General features: G+C 42.9%; 1 protein-coding gene across 2 annotated transcripts; it reads left to right on the top strand.

Moving 5' to 3' along the window:
- The first annotated feature begins 9,994 nt into the window (after nt 1-9,994).
- csnk1db (casein kinase 1, delta b) lies at nt 9,995-21,411 on the top strand. Of its 2 annotated transcripts, none has more exons than XM_071546618.1 (9): nt 9,995-10,480; nt 14,241-14,351; nt 15,170-15,318; nt 16,242-16,470; nt 16,626-16,796; nt 16,912-17,060; nt 18,008-18,176; nt 19,139-19,278; nt 19,690-21,411. In XM_071546618.1, the coding sequence occupies exons 1-9, from the start codon at nt 10,405-10,407 to the stop codon at nt 19,738-19,740; spliced, it is 1,245 nt and encodes a 414-aa protein (XP_071402719.1). In that variant the 5' UTR covers nt 9,995-10,404; the 3' UTR covers nt 19,741-21,411. The 2 variants fall into 2 exon arrangements, with proteins under 2 accessions (XP_071402719.1, XP_071402718.1); XM_071546617.1 differs by having other exon boundaries at nt 19,685-21,411.
- The last annotated feature ends 6 nt before the right edge of the window (nt 21,412-21,417 follow it).

Here is a 21,417-nt window from a genome sequence, read left to right as displayed (position 1 = left end):
CTCTTTGCATGTGAAATTAAGTTTTCACGTGTGAAACAAAATACTGTCATATGTACGGAAGAGGATTAGGGCCACATGTGAAAAATTTATTTGAGTTCTGAGTTTAAAGTCAGAATTCTGACTTTATTCTCAGAATTCTGACTTTAAACTCAGAATTCTGACTTTAAACTCAGAATTCTGACTTTAAAGTCAGAATTCTGACTTTAAACTCAGAACTCAAATAAATTTTTCACATGTGGCCCTAATCCTCTTCTGTACATATGTAATGGCAGGGGAAGATCTGAAAAAAAAAAAAAAAAAAAAAAAAAAACACCTATGAATTGAAATTTTCTGAAGTCTGATGTCAGGATACAATGTGAAAAAAAAAAATGTTCACATATGAAAAAACCAACATGCGTCCAGAACGCACATGTGCTTTGAATTCACATATGGGTTTTCACCTGACTTTTTTTTTTCAGGGAGAATTCAACAGTTGGTTTGAGCAAAGTGTTAAAAGAAAGTTTTCATTTGCCCTTTTGTCCTGATCACCGCTCGCCCTTGGGTTGCCAAAGCGTTTGATGGAGCACCTCAATAATAATCATAATAACGGGGGCCTGGTTTTCCAACGCAGAGTGACGTTTTAATTTCCAGGTATGGAAAGCGGCCAAGAAGTCAGGATGCTGACGGAACAAAATCCTTCACGCTCCGACACGTCGATTAATCACGGCGTGTCAAACGATGTTCTGAAAAATATGCATAATGTCATCTGCATTCCAACATGTTTATCAACGAGTTTATCATTTTTCCGTACTAAGATTTGATCATGGACCGAGGTATACTGGCACAGTTCGTGCAAATTATCAGCAATGCTAAACCCAAGAATCCCAAATTTACTATAACTTCTTATGATGAGCATGAAAAAAGTTAAATGTGGAATGGTTAGGGTTTGTTTTTATACATAACATTCTCAAGCCTGCATCTAAATCCTAGATGCGGCTGTGAGTGAATTCTATAATATATAATTCTATAATATATAATAATATATAAGTATAATCAGTGGCGGAAATCACTAAGTACATTTACTCGAATACTGTACTTAAGTACAATTTTGAGGTACTTGTACTTTACTTGAGTATTTCCATTTTCTGCTACTTTATACTTCTACTACTACTACATTTCAGAGAGAAATATTGTACTTTTTACTCCACTACATTTATTTGATAACTTAAGTTACTAGTTACTTTGCAGATTCAGATTAATAATACAAAATATAATCAACAAATAAATTATGATGTATTATTATAGATTAAGATAAAACTTTATTGATCCCCAGGGGGAAATTTACAAACTACCCAGCAGTAAATAAAGTCATTAAAATCAGCTTCACCTTTACCAGCTGCAACATTAAAGTGATGCTTACACATTAATGCATCAATAATTATAATCCAGTAATATAATATACATTATTCTGAAATGGGCCATTCTGCATAATGGGTACTTTTACATTTGGTACTTTAAGTATATTTTGATGCTAATACTTTTGTACTTTTACTGAAGTAACATTTTGAATGCAGGACTTTTACTTGTAACAGAGTATTTCTACACTGTGGTATTGTTACTTTTACTTAAGTACAAGATCTGAGTACTTCTTCCACCACTGAGTATAATCATACTTACACAGCCAAATGGGAAACTGAAAATTCAATTCAAACTGTTGATTGGGATTTCTTAGAACATTTGATTCACTGTGCCATGGATGGGGGATTTTTCTGTCTGCTCACATCATGATTTTTCACGTTTTAAAGGAAAAATCCACCCGAAAACACACTGTTACAAAACAGCTATTACATTTCTGGGTCAATTTTGTTGTTTGGTGAAAATCTTACTGTCACTATCGCTATTGCTCTCTCCACCTACATGTAAAACCCACCACTGAATGCAAAAAGTTCACAAAGCATTCTGGGAAATGTAGGAAATCACTAACGGAATTAGAAGTAGACAGGCAGGTTGAGTTAAAGTGGGTCGACCAAAAAAGTTAATTACAACACAAAGTAACTCCCGGAACATCACCAGATCTAAGAGTGTAAGGACAAGTGGATTTGTCCTTTAGTAAGTCAACTCAAGCTTACAGTATGTATACACACACACACACACACACACACAGTTTCTAAAAGAGAAAGAGTTTATTTTCACCGACTTCACCCCATATAATAGACAGAGCTGGTATTCTCTTTTTATGGCTCTGTGGTTCCGCTCAATCAAACCCAAACTTTTTGAAGTGGTGCATGACTGATTCTGTTAATGCTCAAGGCATGAAAAGGCTTTCAAGATCTGCACAACTTGAAATGATGAAGCGGCCTGTGTTGCAATGCATTGTGTGTTTCTGACAGGAAGCCCAACGATCATCTGTAATCAATGATACTACATTCAACATCTCTTTACATCTTTTCTCACCCACAAACTGAAATATTTTCTCATTTATTCATTGTAATGTGAACAAACAACTCTCTAGGCGTCAATTCAATAAACTACGCTATGGCAAAGTCCCTGCATTCAATATCATTTGCCACTATAACCTCCAAAACTGGTTATATTGACAACAATTGTGTCAATGTAGAGCTGATTTGGTTTCCAAATAGATTTTTGCTTGATCTTAACTCGTATGATCACAAACTCGTAGATTACAAAGTCAAGTCCAAGTCAAGTCCATGTCATTAATGTCAAGTCCCAAGTCTAAATGTAGAACAGCAAGTCAAGTCAGAACAAATCAAGAGTCAATTTAATATCTTAAAGAAAACTAAATATCTAGGACTTTCCAATGCAATATGGTTTTAATAGGATAAAAACTTGGTAGGAGCATCATGAGTTTGATTTCTATAATCAGTTTCAACTTCAATAAATTCAATCATTCCATACAAATTTAGAAAACAGAATTTCAATTCAGTCGTCTGCTGGAACAAATCTCATCACTTTCAATCTAAGTCATTTACACAAACACAAGATCTCAAGTCAAGACTTTAGAAACCTTTTTTAAGTCATCAGAGTACAAGTCAAAGTCAAGTCCCAAGTCACCAGAACCCAAGTCAAAGTCATAGGTCAAGTCACCAGAACCCAAGTTAAGTCAAGTCTCAAGTCTTCTCTTCATGCATCAAGTCAAGTTTCAAGCAATTAAAACTGTGACTCGAGTCCAAGTCATGTGACTTGAGTCCCCACCTCTGATAAATACAAAATAAAAATAAGAAATCAGAGCGTACAATTGTCTCAATATTAAATTGATTGAGACTTGACATTAATGACATGGACTTGACTTGGTAATCTACATTTAGACCTGGGACTTGACTTGAGACTTGTGCCTCAAGACTTGAGCCTGAGTCTTTTGTCAAGACTTTAGAAACCTTTTCAAGTCATCAAAGTACAAGACAAAGTCAAGTCCCAAGTCACCAGAACCCAAGTCAAGTCAAGTCTCAAGTCTTCTCTTCATGCATCAAGTCAAGTCCCAAGCTACTAGACCCCAAGTCAAAGTCAAGTCCCAAGTCACCAGAACCCAAGTCAAAGTCAAAGGTCAAGTCACCAGAACCCAAGTCAAGTCGAGTCTCAAGTCTTCTCTTCATGCATCAAGTCAAGTCTCAAGCAATTAAGACTGACTCAAGTCCAAGTCATGTGACTCGAGTCCCTACCTTACTTATCAGATCACAGGCTCTTTTGTACACAACACTGGTAATAAGTGTTTGTGATGAAGTGTAATGACTTCTGAACTCTTTATGTCTTGTGTATTCCCACATTCCACCACCAAGAGCAACCAAACAGGACAGGTGTTGAGTTCGGTTCTCTCAGCCAAACTCATAAAGACAAACATCTGGCTGCCGCAGTAATATGCAAGATTGTCCGTTTTGGTTTGTTTAAGGTTTTTCCCAGCAGGAATCTGGAATTTGTTACAAGAGGCTTAGTGAGGTAATGGGTTACACATTGTGCTGGAAGGGGAAGCACAGCTGTTATTGATGCTATTCCAGTTTTCATGGCGGTATGTTTGAGTTATGCAAGGATACAATGGTAAAATGTGGCATAAATGCGGCATGTGAGCTTTTAAAAGAGAGGTTCGGTGATTTTTGACCTATATATAATTTGTCTCTTACATACCTGTAGTACTTGGACCCACAGACAATATTGACTCCAGTGAGCTCCATTGCCTCTTGCTACACCACAGAGGAGTTGAGCGTAAACATGACACAATTCCACCATTACACACACTTTAACTAATCAGGAAATCACAGAACTATTTTTCTCTGCCGCAGCATAAACTGCTGTGGGGTGTGCGATGTTACCTCATCAACCGATTGAATATCTGGATGGATTTTCAGACCATGTAGACATTTGTGGTGTAGGGGGGAAAAACCCTAGTTTTATTGCCATAAATTTTAGGTCTGGGTAATGGTTTTTATATTTGCCTTATGGGGGTTAAACCTTGTTGGGTCAGGGTTAGGGTTAGGTTGGTTGTTTGTAGATGTTTACCCAGAGCTCTGACCACAACTGTTTCAAAGAACAGAAGGGCTTTTTATCAGAGCTATCCAGGTTAGGCACTGGCCATCAACCGTAAATAGATTGCAACCAGGGTTAGGGTTAGGGTTAGGGTTATGTTTAGGGTTAGGTTTAGGTTTAGGGTTTCCTTTCAACACCTCATATTTCTCTGGATTTTTCTGAAGCGTTGATTGATTCTTTCAGCTTGAACCTACCATAAGAATCAACATGTGTGTGTGCATACATATATGCGCATGCGCACGCAGTGATATGGTGTAAACAAAAATGTGTAAACTATTTTCAGACGAAAATGATTAATTCATGGGTTTTTTTCCCCCTTAAAAGACCATCTATTTATACAACTTACATCAATTTGACGCCTCTTACTAAGATGTTTCCCGTGAATTTACTTAAAAGATTTACGTCGAGAAGGTGAGTAAACCCTATTCTGCAAAAAGTGGGTAAGCTGAGTTGATCCCTTTACATCCCTGTGTGTATGTTTTCTTCAAGGAACAGCGTCTGCCAGAGAGAGAGAGAGAAAGAGAGAGAGACATTGCCAAGCGTCCATCTGCTGCAGACACAAAGAGCATAGCAGGTCACGGCTTCCGTTTGGAGGAATTTCCCAGCCAGCGTAAACAAGCAGCGCTCCCATCCAGGCGGGAAACAAAAGACGAGGAGGGGACTGCCGCCTGTTTTTCAGGGAACGGGCGAGGGTTTGACCTTTTCACAGCTGAGGAAAACATGTCATTTTACCGCTTAACGGAGGGCTCTTAAGCTGGGTGTTTACTGTAAATGAACACCGCCAATTCGAGACACTGCCTCCTCATATCCACTAGATGTCGCCGTTGGTTTGAAGACTTCCACAGGTCAAACCAGGCCAGGCTGTTGAGTGAGTGAGTGGTAACAGACGGGCTCAACAGCTACAGCAGAGATCAGACACTATCCATGAATGTTTTTTCTGCCACTTCACTTGTCACAAATTATCATATTGTCACCACACCAGCTTTTTTTTAACAGGTGTCAAAGATTTTAACTGCCTGACATACTAGGATTTATCCACTTTTTGCATACAGTATGGCCTTAATTTGAACACTTTTACACAATTTACACATCCTGTGTATATATTTGCTGAAAATTAACATAATTGTTTTATTCCCATGTTCTCTCCTTTGCTTATATTGAATATATCTTGATATTTGATCATTTCTCTCTTTGCATATATTTCATTTTGTGGTGTATTTTCATATCCTATGTATTTTTCATTCATTTTTTACCTACTATGTTCAAGCTGTTATTGTGCACACCCTAATGCTGCCTGTAATTCATTTTTTCATGTTTCATTCATACATTTCTAGCCTACTTTACATGATTTTGACATGTTGGACTTATCGGCTGCATTATGTTTAATACTCACCCATCTGCTATGTTTGTATTTACATTTGGTGTATCCTGTTGCTATTCTGTTGTTGCACCGATCCAATTTCCCCACAAATATCATTAAAATTTCATCTTATTTATGGACTAGTAGCGCACATCAACATCTATGGCTATGGTCTTTATCAGATAGTCATAAAGTTCTGTAATCAATTTGCTACCAGATCAAAAATATGAAATCTTGTCTGTACACTTCTATTAATTGCTGTCTGGTATCGCAACAGATTGACCAAAAAGAAAGCAGTCTTCCAGTTTTGAAAGAACAGCAGATGGGAGTTGTAGTTATACAAACATTTCTCAGACAGAGGCAGAAATAATCTCAATGGTTGAGTTAAACCTCAATAAGTGGAGCCAAAGAAACAGTTAGTGAACCAGCAAACTTGAATGTCAAAGAAGGAACTCTGGTCAAGATTCAAGATTCAAGAGATTTATTTGTCACATGCATGATTGTACATGTACAACAGCAGTAAAATGGGGTTGCAACAACTCCGACAACTGTGCAAATAGCGAACGTAGTAACAGGATATCAATAATAATATATAATAATATAAAGCTATATACAGGGAAAAAATGACGAGTATCATAAAAGCTATATGTACATAATAACATAGGATAGAAATAAAAAATAAAAATAAAAAAATAAAAATAGCAAGGAATAGATAAAAAAGAAAAAAAGAAAAGTGGCCAGTTATAAACAATTTACAATTATCAGTGTGTAAACAGTGTGTATGGTTCTAAGCTGCAAAAGGATGCAGAGTGCAAAAATGTACAGGATGTATGTTGTGTGGGGTTTTAAGAACATATGGACCGTAAAATAAAAATGAAACATGTATATGGCAATGACTTATTTTTTTCATGAATTTGTGTCCATGGCATTCATGGAAGTTCAACAGGCTAGCTTGTTTAGATAGCTATAGGCTACTATGGTTAGGTTGAACTTGGAACTTCCTTCCTCTTACCTCTTGCCTCAGCTGGGCTTCAGTCTAACCTTACTTAGCCAGAAAAACTGTTTATTTGGCCCCGCCCACTGAAGTTTGACTCAACCAATTAGACTCCAGAGACTCCTCTAACTGCAGAAATATTTGCATAACTGAAAGCACAATCTGTGAGAGAGCCTCAGAGGAGAGCCCAGAGTTTTGACCATTTAGCGTTGGATTTAATTCCTCTGGACGCTCCTATAATTCTCTGGCCGTACTGTGGCGGCACTGGCGGCCAAAGGGAGGTCAGATGAATGAGCTTACAGGCCTCCGCTGTGCTCAGCAGAGTCCCGGGACTGAGCCGAGGCATCTGTGGAAACCTGAACAGAACGTACAGTCCATACGGTCCAGTCCCCCTGCTCCAGTTCAAAGACAACAACAGATAATGTTTTGCTGAAGGAGGAATAGTTTGAGTCGGGTTTGACAGGTTTCATGGCTGCTAATTTATTACATACGTACATACTCTGGCAGTATTGATGTCGATAAAGAGCCATGCCAATAAAGTCATTCAATTGAACTGAATTGAACTGAGATAAGAGACTAGCATTTTTTTTTCTTCATTTGTAAAAAAACACCATGTTGGCTAGGCTTCAGCGTGTCAGTTTGTAATGGAAACTCAGCTGTTGCATAACACACGCTACTCCATTTGTTCCGTATTAGCGGGCAGGTACATGTCACAATATTGTTTTGATAAAGGGATAGAGAACAGTAACCCTCTGATGATTGGATTAGGCTTCTTCCTCATTAACCAGCTGTGAGTACACGCTGTCCTAATGCGTGACGTTGGCTGTAGTATGCACATGTTTCTAAAAATGTAGCAGCGTTTGGCATTAATAGTCACAGAAATGAATGGAAAGTAAGCGTATGCCGTTAATGACAATATATTTGAACAGCTAACAAAACAATAAAAACCATGTTGTCCTCTCTCTCAACTTGAGAGCCGTTCCTCGTTTCCTCTGATGTTGCGTTCAAGTGATATCGGAAAGATGGTAAATGTGAGATTCGTACTTGAAAACATTGTTTACCTCAGTTTTCAGGTAGTAAATAGTACTAGAAATACTGTTCCCCCCAGCTCTGGTGGTAAATATTACTAGAAAATAAGGTTAACCTCAGGTAAATGCTACTTGGACTCTGTTGTCTAACACTTACAGAATTGTGATGTCACTAACAAAGACATAGCTGTAGTCAAGTGTACAAAATAATAGGTAAGATAAACAATTTACAGCACATAATTAATTTTTTCAGCATAATCCCCATAAATGCCATGGCAGGACATGACTAATTTGTGTATTTACACCAAAGTTTGGTTTGCTGTATAATAAAAACGTATTCACATGTGTTGAAAAAACCTTAGTCTTTTTTTTTTTTTTTTAACAAGAAACCAAAGTCTACAGAAAACAACGGCTTCGCGTGAATTTGAACGCCGCGAACATGTCCGAAGACGTTAGTGCGTCATTATTCCTACAGGTCATGAACGCGGCATGCAGACTCCTGTTCAGAGCATTGGCCGACACGTGCGGCGCGGATTACCCAATCTAAACAACAACAGGCTGCCATGTGAGCCGCCCCAGCGCTTCGCTGGTTGGCCCGTGCGCGACCAATCAGAAAAATCGCAGCGGCTGGTCCATAGGCGGCCAATCAGAAAAAATCTCACGCGCTCTTCAGATTAGCGGGCGTGGCTAGGAGCTGGGCGATACCATATATGGATATGAGTGGGACGTGCCCCCTCTCTCTCCCTTTCTCTCTCTCTCTCTGGCTTGGTTCTTATATGCCAAGATGAACACAACAGTGCTAGCTTGATACTGATAATTTAATAGTTTAATACGTGGAAAATATTAGATGCTGGGACTTATAGGGTTTAGAGAACTGACACATCTGCAAAACCCATAGCTGATGTGTTCTCATTTCAATGGCTGACTTGATAATAACAAGGCCATGACTCACTCTGCTCATTTAGTTATATTGGAGGAAGACTAAGCCATGCACATTTGCAACTGATTTGCCTATCCTAGATGCGTCCCTTCATATAATGTGCACCGAGGGGAAAGTTACAGTGGAGTGTGGCCTACTTCCCTACATAGAACTGCATGGAGGAGTGGGTGATGAAAGATGCTGACTAAACCTATTTCCCGTTCCTCATGCTCGGTTTTCAAAATCGACCCAGCCAGAGGAGGGACACATCACAATCTGTCCTGTAACAAACCCAGCAACCGACACTAAAGTTTAGAAGATGATATTTAAAAGGCCTGAAGCTTCTCTCCTACAGTTTAGGCCATTTGCGTTCACGGCTTAGTCTCTTACCTTGTTTGACATTGAATAATTCATGTATAACTGAATTCATAAATGGTACACTAGTAAAACTATGATAAACCTTTTAATGATAGCCTTCAATGCATCATGTTTCACTGTTTCACATTATTGTGCTGCCTAACATAGTGGAGATTCCAAGTCTTGAGTTTTTCTCATTCTTTCCAAGTGACAAAATGAATATGTCACCATGCCTGAATGAATACAGTAGTCAGTAATAGAGTGACTTGTCAAACAGCCTTACTTCTCTGTATGTGAATATGAACTCGTTATTATAATCTATAAAAGTAATCACATAATTATTCAATGTACTATAAAATACCTTGCAATGTAACTGATTAATTCGGCAGGTATACATTTCACCAAGCAGCTCTTAGGTAAATACAATTTTATCCTGAGCAATGGTTCGCCTGCTACCGCCGCAATATTTTACCACCAAAATACAGCGTGGTGAGTGGTAGCTCGGAGTGTGAACCAATTCTAAAAGTTTAATTTGAATTTAAATAAGAGCTGCTTGGTGGGTCACATGTAGGCCGAATTTATCAGTAGACCCTTAATATTCGTAAACGGTTTTAAGTCGTGTTCTATTAGGTGTGCACGTTTGCCGATAAATAAGGAAACATTAAATTGCCAGATTTTTTAAATGAAGTTTGGTGTAACGTTCTCATACAGAGAATGGAACATGTCGGGGCTACGCTCGTCTTTCCTTTTTTCTGATCTGCCCACGGTTGCTAGGGGAAGTGGCGTCACCGGCGTATGACAGCTTTCACAGTGGAGGAAAATTCTCACAGTGGAGTAGCGGACGGACGATTTCGGGGATAAAGCTACTATCAAAATCCGTCTCCATCCTTCTCTTTTTGGGGAATAATGACATCCAAAACGCCGAGAACATAAACTACACACTCCGGGCTATCGGATGATATCGATATTGTAGCATTTCGTGTTTCAGAAAGATAAAAAAGGAATGGTGAAAGTTGGACTGTTAAAGAAGGAACTGAATCTGCTTGGATTCTGGGGGAAGGGGGGAGTGTGAATAAAGGAGGTTGTAAACCAGTTGAGGAAGGTGAAATATTTACCGAGGGAACATTAACAAAAAGAGTAAAGAGCATTTAGGTTGGATATTTAGGACAAGGTAACGTTGGTTAACAAGGTACAGACGAGGCTGTAAACGTTAACATTAGCTAACAGCGAAATGGAACTGAGAGTGGGAAACCGATACAGACTGGGGAGAAAAATTGGAAGTGGATCTTTTGGAGACATCTATTTGGGTGAGTAAAAATTTGAATCCTAAGTTCTCTCACCAAGTACATTTTCTGCAACTGTTAACTACACTGTTGAGCTAGCGAAAACATTACAGAATCCCAATGACGTTGAGCTAATGTCATCTTCCTACTAACGTTAGTTAACACCAAGCTAGTTTGCTAACCACAATCTCGCCAAGTTAGCTACCGTTAGCTGTCTGCTCGGAAGATAAAGCCAGTCAAATTCATCGGCTAGCTATCATATCAGTGCGCTGATGAACCTGTCTACCAGCATCATACTGACAATCAAATGCCAGGCGTATCAGTTGACAGAAATGAAGTTATCGTAAGGTGTATGGTGTCTCCATGTAAGGGGATACGGCTTGAAATACATTGACCGATCTGTGGCATTGCAGGCATCAATGGAAAATGCAGTAAACTGTCAGTGTTACCTGAACCAGTGTTATGGTCAAGCTACTGCTGGCCGAGGCTAGCTTGTTTTTTTTTTTGTTATTACAGCAGCTAGATTACAGTGTAGACGACTACTTCCAGCCTAGACAGGCTTTTGAATCCTCCAGAACTAGGCTGAGTACAGGCAGACCTAGTCACCCTAAATTGCAGTTGTTTGCCAGTAGCTTGCTAGGTCCCTGCCATCTGTCAGCTAATTCCACTGCTGAAGGGCAGGAGATAACATGAGCGAGCCAGCCAGGCAATTCTGTCCTGTACTCCAGGCTATGGCAGTCACCCATATTTTAGGATGAGACACAGTGAACCAGTTTCCCTGCTATACCCCCTGCACCCCCCCCCCCCCATCCCTCACCCCCTAACCCCCCCCCCCCCCCCAGTTTGCCTGAGTTTGCTTCTCTTTGTTTCACTCACACATTTATTGTTTTGGCGTGACATGCATTGACTTTGATGGATTCTCTTTTGACTGGTTTTGCGTGTATGTGTTTCTATACAAACAAAGAGTGGGCACGCTGGTTTTTCCAGTTCACGGGAGTCATCAGGCAGCTGTCAGGGCGAAATTGTCTCATGATGCACTGTTTGCCAGTCAGGCTCGGGCCCGGAGAACTCTGTCATTTGCAAGGATAGTTTTGTATCTGGTATAATCTTGTCATAAACAGATGTCAGAAGAGGTTCAGGCTCCTGGATCCTTGACTTTCTTTTCAGCCTGGTCATGGAACGTGTAATTTGTTGCCTGGGTGTTTACATGTGACCTCTCCATTGTTGAGCCAAGACCGCATTTGTCCAGGATTTATTCAGTTACTGTACTGTAAGTGAGCCAGGAACTCGGGAGTCTGCCACACAAGCCTACCAAGCTTGGCTCGGCACATGCACACGGCAGTTACTAGTGTATAAAAGTTAGAAAGAACGTATTGTTTTCCTAGGATGACATCAGCTGTGCCACAAACAATCCTCTTGTTGTCGCGCTAACGGTCTGTGTGTCAGTGTGGATGTGGAAAACTGTAAATAACTGTCTTTGATGTTCAAAATTATTCACTCCACCGTACACCGCCGTCACCTTATTTCACCTGCCGCTGTTGCAGAGAAAATTCCACTGACCGAAATAGCTCGTAGTATACATGGGCGGCGAAGCTTAAATGGTTGTTTCAGTCATTTTGTGCAGCATTTGAGCCTGAAGATGGGTATTTGAATAGGCCAGCTGAGAAAACAAATAGGCTAGACCTACATGGGAGAACCCTCAACTGACAAAGCAGCGTGTTTGCTCTGCAGAATTTGTAGACTCATTTGCGTACACCATTTGGATTAGTGTTTTTTGCAAATAAGAAGCTTTGAAACGTGTGAAACCTGTTTTGGAATATCCACCAAACCCATCTAGAGAGTCGAATCATAGGTTTGTCGATTTCGAGGGAGAGCGGTCCTAAAGGGCCTGACCCCCGACCCAGCCTGGCTCGTGCAGGGCGACTGTGTGTGGATGTTTTCTGAGCGCTCCATAGTAGACATGTGGATTTGATAAGGCCAGTTTACCCCGCCCCACTCCCTGGGGTTTCCTCTCAAGTCCGGAAACACTCCTCGCACAGCCTACACATGCTTTAGCTGTGCGGAGACCCTCGACTGAATTACAGCATGTTGCATAACGGAGCCTGGAACATGCCTTAAACATTTAGCAGGCCTGCTCCTCCTAGGCTGCAGATCACTTTGGACTTGGTGGAGAAGCATAGCCACGGATAAGCATTAAGTAGGCCCACTAGTACTGTGTTAACTTGGAGTGTCACTACACCCTCAATTAGAGCTGCAACGATTAATCGATTAGTTGTCAACTCCAACTATTTTGATAATCGATTAATCGGTTTGAGTAATTTTTTAAGAAAAATAAGTCAAAATTCTCTGATTCCAGCTTCTTAAATGTGAATATTTTCTGGTTTCTTTACTCCTCTATGACAGTAAACTGAATATCTTTGGGTTGTGGACAAAACAAGACATTTGAGGACGTCATCTTGGGCTTTGGGAAACACTGATCCACATTTTTCACCATTTTCTGACATTTTATAGACCAAACAACCTAATCGAGAAAATAATCGACAATGAAAATAATCATGCGTTGCAGCCCTACCCTCAATAATGACAGAAGTTAGTACAGGGCCGTCTTGTGCCCCTGTCCATGCTCTATCAGCCATCGCATTGTTTCCATGTCTCGCGGTGTCCACGGAAGGCGGGGCCGAGGCTGAACACAGGTGTGTGTTAGTCATCGCACACGCAAACACGCGTAGAGAGAGGGAAGCTCCAGTCGACCATAATTCCCCTGCCTAGCTCTAGTGTGGACTAATGCGGTTAGTTTTATGTAACCACACACGCACGCACATATGAATCATCCAACATGTCGAGTGTTTGCGCACGGAGGTGTTAAGTGCCTTTTCAGGAGATAGGCCGACCAAAATTGCCACTGCACGGTGGCTCGTCTGCTTTGCATAGCAAGCCGACACTCTGTTCTCCTCTAACCAAGTGGCCATTGAGTAGGCCTCCCTGCACTGCCCTTTGTATTCTGCTTGAACGTTTATGTTTTTTGATAACAGAAGACGCGGCCTGGTGTGACCCCCTCAGGGCAGCCACTGACAACCACAGATCAAACATTTACCTCGCAGCACTTGGCTTTGTATTTCCCTTTCTCATTAAGTTCGTCTCCCACTGCTTAGATTTATCCTTTTTAAACTTTGCAGGTCGCGTCGGCCCGGGCCTAGCTCCGCAGTAATGGGCACAGAGGTGCCTTTTCACACTGAAGCTTCAAGCTGAGTCTTATGTAACGTCTTGGCCTGTTCCTGGGGTGTGAAACCCGACTGTAAGGTTCCTCTCTGCAAGCCTCTATAGTTGCGGTCGGTAGTCAGGATAGAGTTGGCTTCCTTCTCTGTTTTTACTGCTGCCGGGCAGGGACGGGCCTGGACTCGTTCAGTCACACTCACTGTTCCCTGACCCTGTCGCTCACTTTCACAAGTTCGGAAGAGAATGTTCTCCTTTTCCTTTCTCGTAACGGCATTCCTATTACACAAGGTCTGAAATGAGCTAAATCAGAGTAAAATTAAGTAGTGTTTTTTTCCCGGCTGGCCTGGGCTCACCAGTTTGACATTAGCGGATTTTAGAGCCGCTAATGCTCTGAGGATCTGAAAGTCCACATTCCCTTTAGTGGAAAAAAAAAAAAAAAAAACTTGACTCCTGAAACAACAAACACGTTGAGTTTGAGACGGTTTGAGATAAGAGATCATATCCACCTGGACGGTAATCATGTGGATACCAGAAAAATAACCCCTGACTGCTTCTGTTCATTCTCTAGGCACGGACATTTCAGTGGGTGAGGAGGTCGCCATCAAGCTGGAATGTGTGAAGACCAAACACCCCCAGCTCCACATCGAGAGCAAGATCTACAAGATGATGCAAGGCGGAGGTGAGGCATCAGCTCCCACTGTTGAACCCCTCCATCCTTCATTGGACATACTACCTTCTGGCCTCCATTTTGGCCACTCCAGCCCACTCTGCTGAGCCCTTAACTAGCTGCATTTCTCTGCATTTTCTCCACTTAGCCCTCCACTCTTTCTCCATCAGCCCTTTCACCCCCCCCTCCTCCCTGCTCTCTGTCCATCAGATTTATTTACTCCTCTTCAAACATTTTTTTTCCAGCCTCTTCCATCGCTCGTTCTTGCCCCCTTCCCCAAATCTCCTTTCTCCCAATCCTCTTCCTCTGTTTGATTCCGTCCTCCCCGCCCCTATCCCCCCCCCCCCCCCTTCCTCTCCATGTAAATGTGATGCACACACATGGCTCGGGCAGCCAGTGATCCACATGAGTCACCCGGCAGGCTGAGTGAGTGAGAGAGCGAGCGACCGACTGCAACATTGAATCAGCTCACAGCCCGAGAATCACTGGGAGCCTGAGTCCACACTCACGTGGGAGAGCCCACTCACTCAACTGGAAATCATGTTGTCCTGAAGGGAGTGGGTCAAAAGTAGCGCACTTCAGCTGATTGGAGTGTAAACAGTGGGTGCATTAGTAGTTTGGGGATGGTGCTGTTGATGCAAATGTTTGCTATTAATGCATCGCCTTTCTGCATTACAGAGTTCAATCACATAACCTACTGACTCGGCTAATTTCACCGACTGAGGGTTCATTTTTTTTAACTTTGTTTTCTGTTCCCTTGCGTTACAGAACCATTAAAAAAAATGAAAAAAAATAAATACATACAATTCTCTCCCCCCGTCTGTTTGCAGTGGGCATCCCGACAATAAAGTGGTGCGGCGCGGAGGGCGACTACAACGTGATGGTGATGGAGCTGCTGGGGCCCAGTCTGGAGGACCTGTTCAACTTCTGCTCCCGCAAGTTCAGCCTCAAGACGGTCCTGCTGCTGGCCGACCAGATGGTGAGACCAACCGCTTACTACACACACACATAGACACCTTACCCACTGACCAACTCGCACTCAACCTCTTATCTGTTCATCCAGATGACCTACAAACGACAGCAGAAAGCACTAAAATCGCATTACATTTTAGGCATTCATCCAAAGCGGCTTAAAATGAGTGAGCAGGTAGGACTTCATTGTCTTGTTTATGGGCACTTCGGGCCATCCTGCTAAACGTTGTGCAGTTTGCTATCTGTTTTTTTTTTTATGTCAATTACAAGGGAAATTGTGCCGCTCCTATTTCTTCTCAGATCACTGCACATGAGAGGAGACGAGAAGCCTCTTCCATTATTGAGATTTTCCCACAGACAATGATTGATATAATGGCTTTCATATAAGCTTAACCTATCACCAGGGGGGGCAGGGATTGGCACGTGACCAAATGTGCCAAACAAGCGCCCAAAATTATTTTTTTTTCAATTCATTTTCAATGGTGGAGTCCCCCTCTCCCCTGGCTATATAAGCTGTACTAGGGTGACCAGACATTCTTACAGGCTGGATTTGGTGCTCTGTCCCCGGATTCCCCTCTCTGGATGGCATTATTTTTTTACCAGAGGTCTGGTCAGGAAGAGATTGGTTTGGTGCTGAGAAAACGGTGAGAAAGAGTGCGGACGCTACATGCTGCATCTGAATTAAGTTAGAAAATATTAGAAACTCAAAACAAGGAACTACAGACTGGAAGGACTGCTCAATAGTATGCAGTCTCATGGGCAGAAGTGAAGCAAAATTGCAACCAGGAAAGCGTGAGAATTCTTGCCACTGAGCACACCCCATTCAAAACAAATGAGGTGATGTCACTTACGACTCTGTGCGCCGTGTCCGTTCTTTTTCTTTACGATCTTTGGTAATGACCTCCTCCCTCTCTCTCCTCCCCGCCACAGATCAGCCGCATCGAGTACATCCACTCCAAGAACTTCATCCACCGAGACGTGAAGCCCGACAACTTCCTGATGGGGCTGGGCAAGAAGGGCAACCTGGTCTACATCATCGACTTCGGCCTGGCCAAGAAGTACCGCGACGCCCGCACGCACCAGCACATCCCCTACCGCGAGAACAAGAACCTGACCGGCACCGCCCGCTACGCCTCCATCAACACACATCTGGGAATCGGTACTAAACACTTCCTTGACGCTAGCCGAACCCCCCTTCAAAATGAATCAAAGTTTTAATTTCCTCCGGGTGCGACACTGACCCCTCTCCTTCCCTCTCTCTTCTTCCCACCCCTCCCTTTTCTCCCCCCCCCCCACCCCGTCTTCCCTCCACAGAGCAGTCGCGGCGAGATGACCTGGAGTCCCTCGGCTACGTCCTCATGTACTTCAACCTGGGCTCCCTCCCCTGGCAGGGCCTCAAGGCGGCCACCAAGAGGCAGAAGTACGAACGCATCAGCGAGAAGAAAATGTCCACCCCCATCGAGGTGCTGTGCAAGGGATACCCATGTGAGTCCCCCCCCCCCCCCCCCCCGTCGTCCAGACCGCGATAAACGTTGAGAACAAAAAACGGATCGCTTCATCACTTTTCTCACTCTTTTTTTTTTTTTTTTTTTCCCCACAGCCGAGTTCGCCACCTACCTGAACTTCTGCCGCTCCCTGCGCTTCGACGACAAGCCGGACTACTCCTACCTAAGGCAGCTGTTCAGGAACCTTTTCCACAGACAGGGCTTCTCCTACGACTACGTCTTCGACTGGAACATGCTCAAGTTTGTGAGTGCCGATCGTAAAAAAAAAAAAAAAAGCTAAATCCGATCAGTTTCTGGGGGGGAAAAAAGAGCATCAGCCTTAAAATGTTTTCAAATTTGCACTGTTCTTGACGGATGGTAAGAATACATGGCATTGCGTTTAGGGGGTTTAGAGTAGGGTTCAATCAGAATGAGTTTTTGGATTGAAGCTGCTGTGATAGCCAATGGTTGATGTGCAGTGTCTTTAAATTTGATCATTTTCATGCCAAAGAGTCCATGCATTTAGTCTTTCCCCCAGAATTGTATTCTTCTCAGGGTGGAAAAGCCTCTTAAACAGCATTTAGACCAGTGGTTCTCAACACGGTGTCCAGGGACCACTAGGGGTCCCTGAGGGGGTTCCAGGGGGTCCCCAGCAAATTGATGAAGTATTAAACTTCACAATTACTTCATTTACAAGAAGTTAACACAATTAGAGAATGTAGAAGAATGACTGTTTTGATCATAGTTTCACTGTTATCGCTCTACCTACAATACACATAGTTATGGAATTCTGGACAAAATCATATCTAACAATAAAAAATGTCTCAAATTTGGGTCGGAGAGACAAAATCTCATCAAATGTGGGTCTGTGGCCCTAAAGTGTACTAAATTAGATATGATATGAAAAAGGTTGAGAATCACTGATTTAGACCATCATGGGAGACTAAAACTCTCCATCGAAACCCAAACTAATGAAATTTGTTCAGGTTGGTTTGCGGATCCTTAAGGCAGGGTGAGGCAGGTTTCACAGACTGTTGGGTAAAATCTTCCCACACCTCACTGGAATGATTTCATTAATAATAATAAATATTCACTAGCTGCGGTCAGGGATATATCCCTAAGCTATAGCCATGTAGTTTCCCACCGAACCCACCCATCACGTTGCATGTTGCCTTGTTTCCTCTCCCAATAACGCCTCACTCCGCCACACAGGGAGCCAACCGCGCAGCAGAGGAGGCGGAGAGGGAGCGCCGGGACCGGGAGGACAGGCTGAGACACGGCAGGAACCCCGGCGCCCGGGGGATACCCGCCGCGTCGGGGCGACCCCGGGGCACCCAGGACGGAGCGCCGCCCACCCCGCTAACGCCCACCTCACACACGGGTCAGTTCACGCCTGGGCCACAACTCGCCGCCTTAGCCACAGTAAATGCTTTTCCGCGGTCTAAGCACAGATGAGATAACGCACCTCGTCCAGAGAGTGCCCCGTCCCCTCCTCAGGCCCACACATGTAGATAAAAATCCAGATGAGTAACAGTGGTGAGTCAGCCAAAGCCTCACTCGTTCTGAATACTCCTTCTTTTTGGACTGATATTGTGCCAATTTGAATTTGACTGTTTTAATCCCAAAAATATCCACAAAATATTCAGTGCTTCCCCCAGATTTAATTCTTGTCAGGGTGGAAACACCTTTTGAAACAGCATTTAGACCATCATGGGACACTAAAACTCTCCATTGAAAGCCAAGATAATAATAATAATAAAGACATCCATGCATACTGGTCTGGAATCTTATCAAAATGTTACAGTAGAATCAATTCAGGTTAAGACCTTCTCATAGACAACAGTGTAGTATTGATAAATTCTACATTAAATATGTAATAAAACTGCATCAGGTCTATCATATCAGAGGTGGACGATAGGGCTGAACGATTATGAAAAAATAGCATATTGCGATATGATTTGCGATATTAGAGGGAATGACCATTTTTACATCATTATTCTCATTTTCATTGAAAAACATTAACATGATTATGGTGTGATTTTTGCGGGGGATCTGTACCAAACAAAGATGTTTTCTTAAGTCTGTAGAATATGATGTGTAGGCCAGGACATCTCTGCAGCACCACAATATTTCATTTAAAATGCTATTTTGACACATTTCACCTTTAACAAATATTGCACCTCCTGCGATTTGAAAATTGCAGTAGGCGATAAATTGCGATTTCGATAAAATTTCGATTAATTGTTCAGCCCTAGTGGACGATACGCTTTTTTTTTTTTTTTTGACAAAAGGCCAATGTCGGCCCCATGCACCGGTCTAACCCTCCTCTTCTCTTTCCTCCAGCGAACACCTCCCCCCGGCAAGTGTCCGGCATGGAGCGCGAGCGGAAGGTGAGCATGCGGCTGCACCGCGGCGCCCCCGTCAACGTGTCGTCCTCAGACCTGACCGGGCGGCAGGACACCTCCCGCATGTCCACCTCACAGGTACAAGACACCCGCGAGCCAGCTCCCGGTAGCGCCTCCACCCACGAGAAACAAACTTTGGATTTGTCATAGACTGTTCTGGCTCAGCTCAGGCTCTTTGGATCACATCTCGTAACCCACTACTTAGTCAGCAGGAGCTTTATAGCAATCTATCTATCTTTTAAAGTTATGTCTTCATAGAACTGTGTATTGTACTACTCCAAATGGCCGTCAAAGATCATTGCTTTGAAGGGAGAGAGGCCAACGGAGTGCCATCTACAAGCTTTACAAAAGGCTGAGCTATAGTGATTCACACAGGATCCAGAACGGCCAGAAGAAGCCAGTTCTCTCCAGTTGTGTGGTTGCTGCAGGTTGTGGGTTCTGACTTGACATATTCGGCCTTCTCTCTCCCTCCCCCCAACCTCAGAATAGCATTCCCTACGAGCATCACGCCAAGTAGACGCTCGCCACGTCCTTGTGTGACGGCGGCCGCACCGGGTGAGTCCCGTACCCCCCACCCCCCCACCCCGAAGCACCGGGGATGCACCCTCCAGCGCTCCACTGGGCCGCCTCAAGAGCCTCACAATGTTCACTCCTGGTTCCTGTATGTTTCACTGCCAGTCCGGTGTCTGCCATTTTTTTTATCTGAGGCACATCCTCTGAATGAATTTGGCTATTACTAGTTGAGATCGGATCTACAAACAGGCTGATGTGGACACAGGGCTGGAACAGAAACATACGTCTTTCTCCTGCTTCCTGGAATCAGGGGTGAACACCAGAGTAGTCGGTTATCTACCACTGAGGCTGACTTCCTGTTTCTGAATGAGACTCAGCAGGGTCGGGCAGCTGCTGATGTCATGGATTTCGCAATACCGCCGCAGAGATCGTATCACCGACGCATCTCTGGACGGGAAGTAACGCACCGCGCTTCCCGGCGTGTCCCGTGACATCACCGCCGCCGCCACACCCGCTCGGTTTCATCGAACTGCTGAGTCAGACGCTGACTACGTTTCCTCAGCAGGAGGCTGCGGCCCTCTGAGAGCTGGAGTGGGTAATGCATCGCAGTGCATCAAAGCCTAAGTTGTAACTCCCCTCATTGCCGACCTCCCCAGTGTGGAAGCAATGCCCCCTCGAATCAATTCTGTGCCTGTGGCTTGTTGCTTGCACTGTTGGTTTTGATGCCTGTGTAAGGCTACATCTGTCAGCATGCAGGCCTATAGCTCTGAAGCATTGGAAAAGCACTCACCCCCCTCCCCCCCCCCAGCCTTGCCTTTAGTGAGTGGACGTGCAGTCACGTGTTTTTTTTTTATTTCCCCCTGCAAATTTCCTCTTCCCTGGCTTTTCGCACTCAACACTTGCATGATGTTAAGCTCCTCATTTTGAATTCAGCCTTCAGCTTTCTCATGGCTGTGGCTGAAAGCATGACATGCAAAAACTCACAGGGGACACTTGATATATATATAAAAAAAATAAAAAAAAACATATTGTAAGTATTGTTAAAAGTGTCTCTCTGGTTACTTTTCTTAACTTACTTTTCTTCATAGAGGGGGTGATGTTATTGCACAGACTTGTTTATGTATTCAATTAGAATGACTTAGCTGTAGGTTGGATTGGTTACAGCCCCACTGCTGTTTTCCTTTTTGAGTGTTAAATTGTCCAGTTTGTTGATCATGTAACCAATGGAGGTAGAGCTGCAACGATTAATCGATTAGTTGTCAACTATAAAATTAATCGCCAACTATTTTGATAATCGATTCATCGGTTTGAGTAATATTTTAAGAAAAATAAGTCAAAATTCTCTGATTCCAGCTTCTTAAATGTGAATATTTTCTGGTTTCTTTCCTCCTCTATGACAGTAAACTGAATATCTTTGGGTTGTGGACAAAACAAGACATTTGAGGACGTCATCTTGGGCTTTGGGAAACACTGATCCACATTTTTCACCATTTTCTGACATTTTATAGACCAAACAACTAATCGATTAATCGAGAAAATAATCAACAGATTAATTGACAATGAAAATAATCGTTCGTTGCAGCCCTAAATGGGGGGAACATCCACAGCATACAAATTTGACTTTTAACTTTGACTGAATGTGACTTTGTATGTCAGGAAAAAATGCATCTAGACTTAATAAAGAATCAATATCAGGTATCACTT

Source organism: Centroberyx affinis, unplaced genomic scaffold (assembly GCF_046629955.1).
Source record: "Centroberyx affinis isolate AG114_WGS23_722 - 3 ecotype Tasmania unplaced genomic scaffold, CSIRO-AGI_Caff_v1 ptg005357l_1, whole genome shotgun sequence".
In the NCBI taxonomy this organism is placed as follows: domain Eukaryota; kingdom Metazoa; phylum Chordata; class Actinopteri; order Beryciformes; family Berycidae; genus Centroberyx; species Centroberyx affinis.
The sequence above is the reverse complement of the archived record's forward strand: the minus strand, read 5'-3'. Positions and strand labels throughout refer to the sequence as shown.

Bases quoted from the DNA above. Each gene is read 5' to 3' on its own strand.
- csnk1db (XM_071546618.1), top strand. From the start codon at position 10,405: ATGGAACTGAGAGTGGGAAACCGATACAGACTGGGGAGAAAAATTGGA. The intron at 15,319-16,241 runs GTGAGACCAACC...TCCCCGCCACAG, and splicing joins TGCTGCTGGCCGACCAGATG to ATCAGCCGCATCGAGTACAT. The intron at 19,279-19,689 runs GTACAAGACACC...ACCTCAGAATAG, and splicing joins CCCGCATGTCCACCTCACAG to CATTCCCTACGAGCATCACG.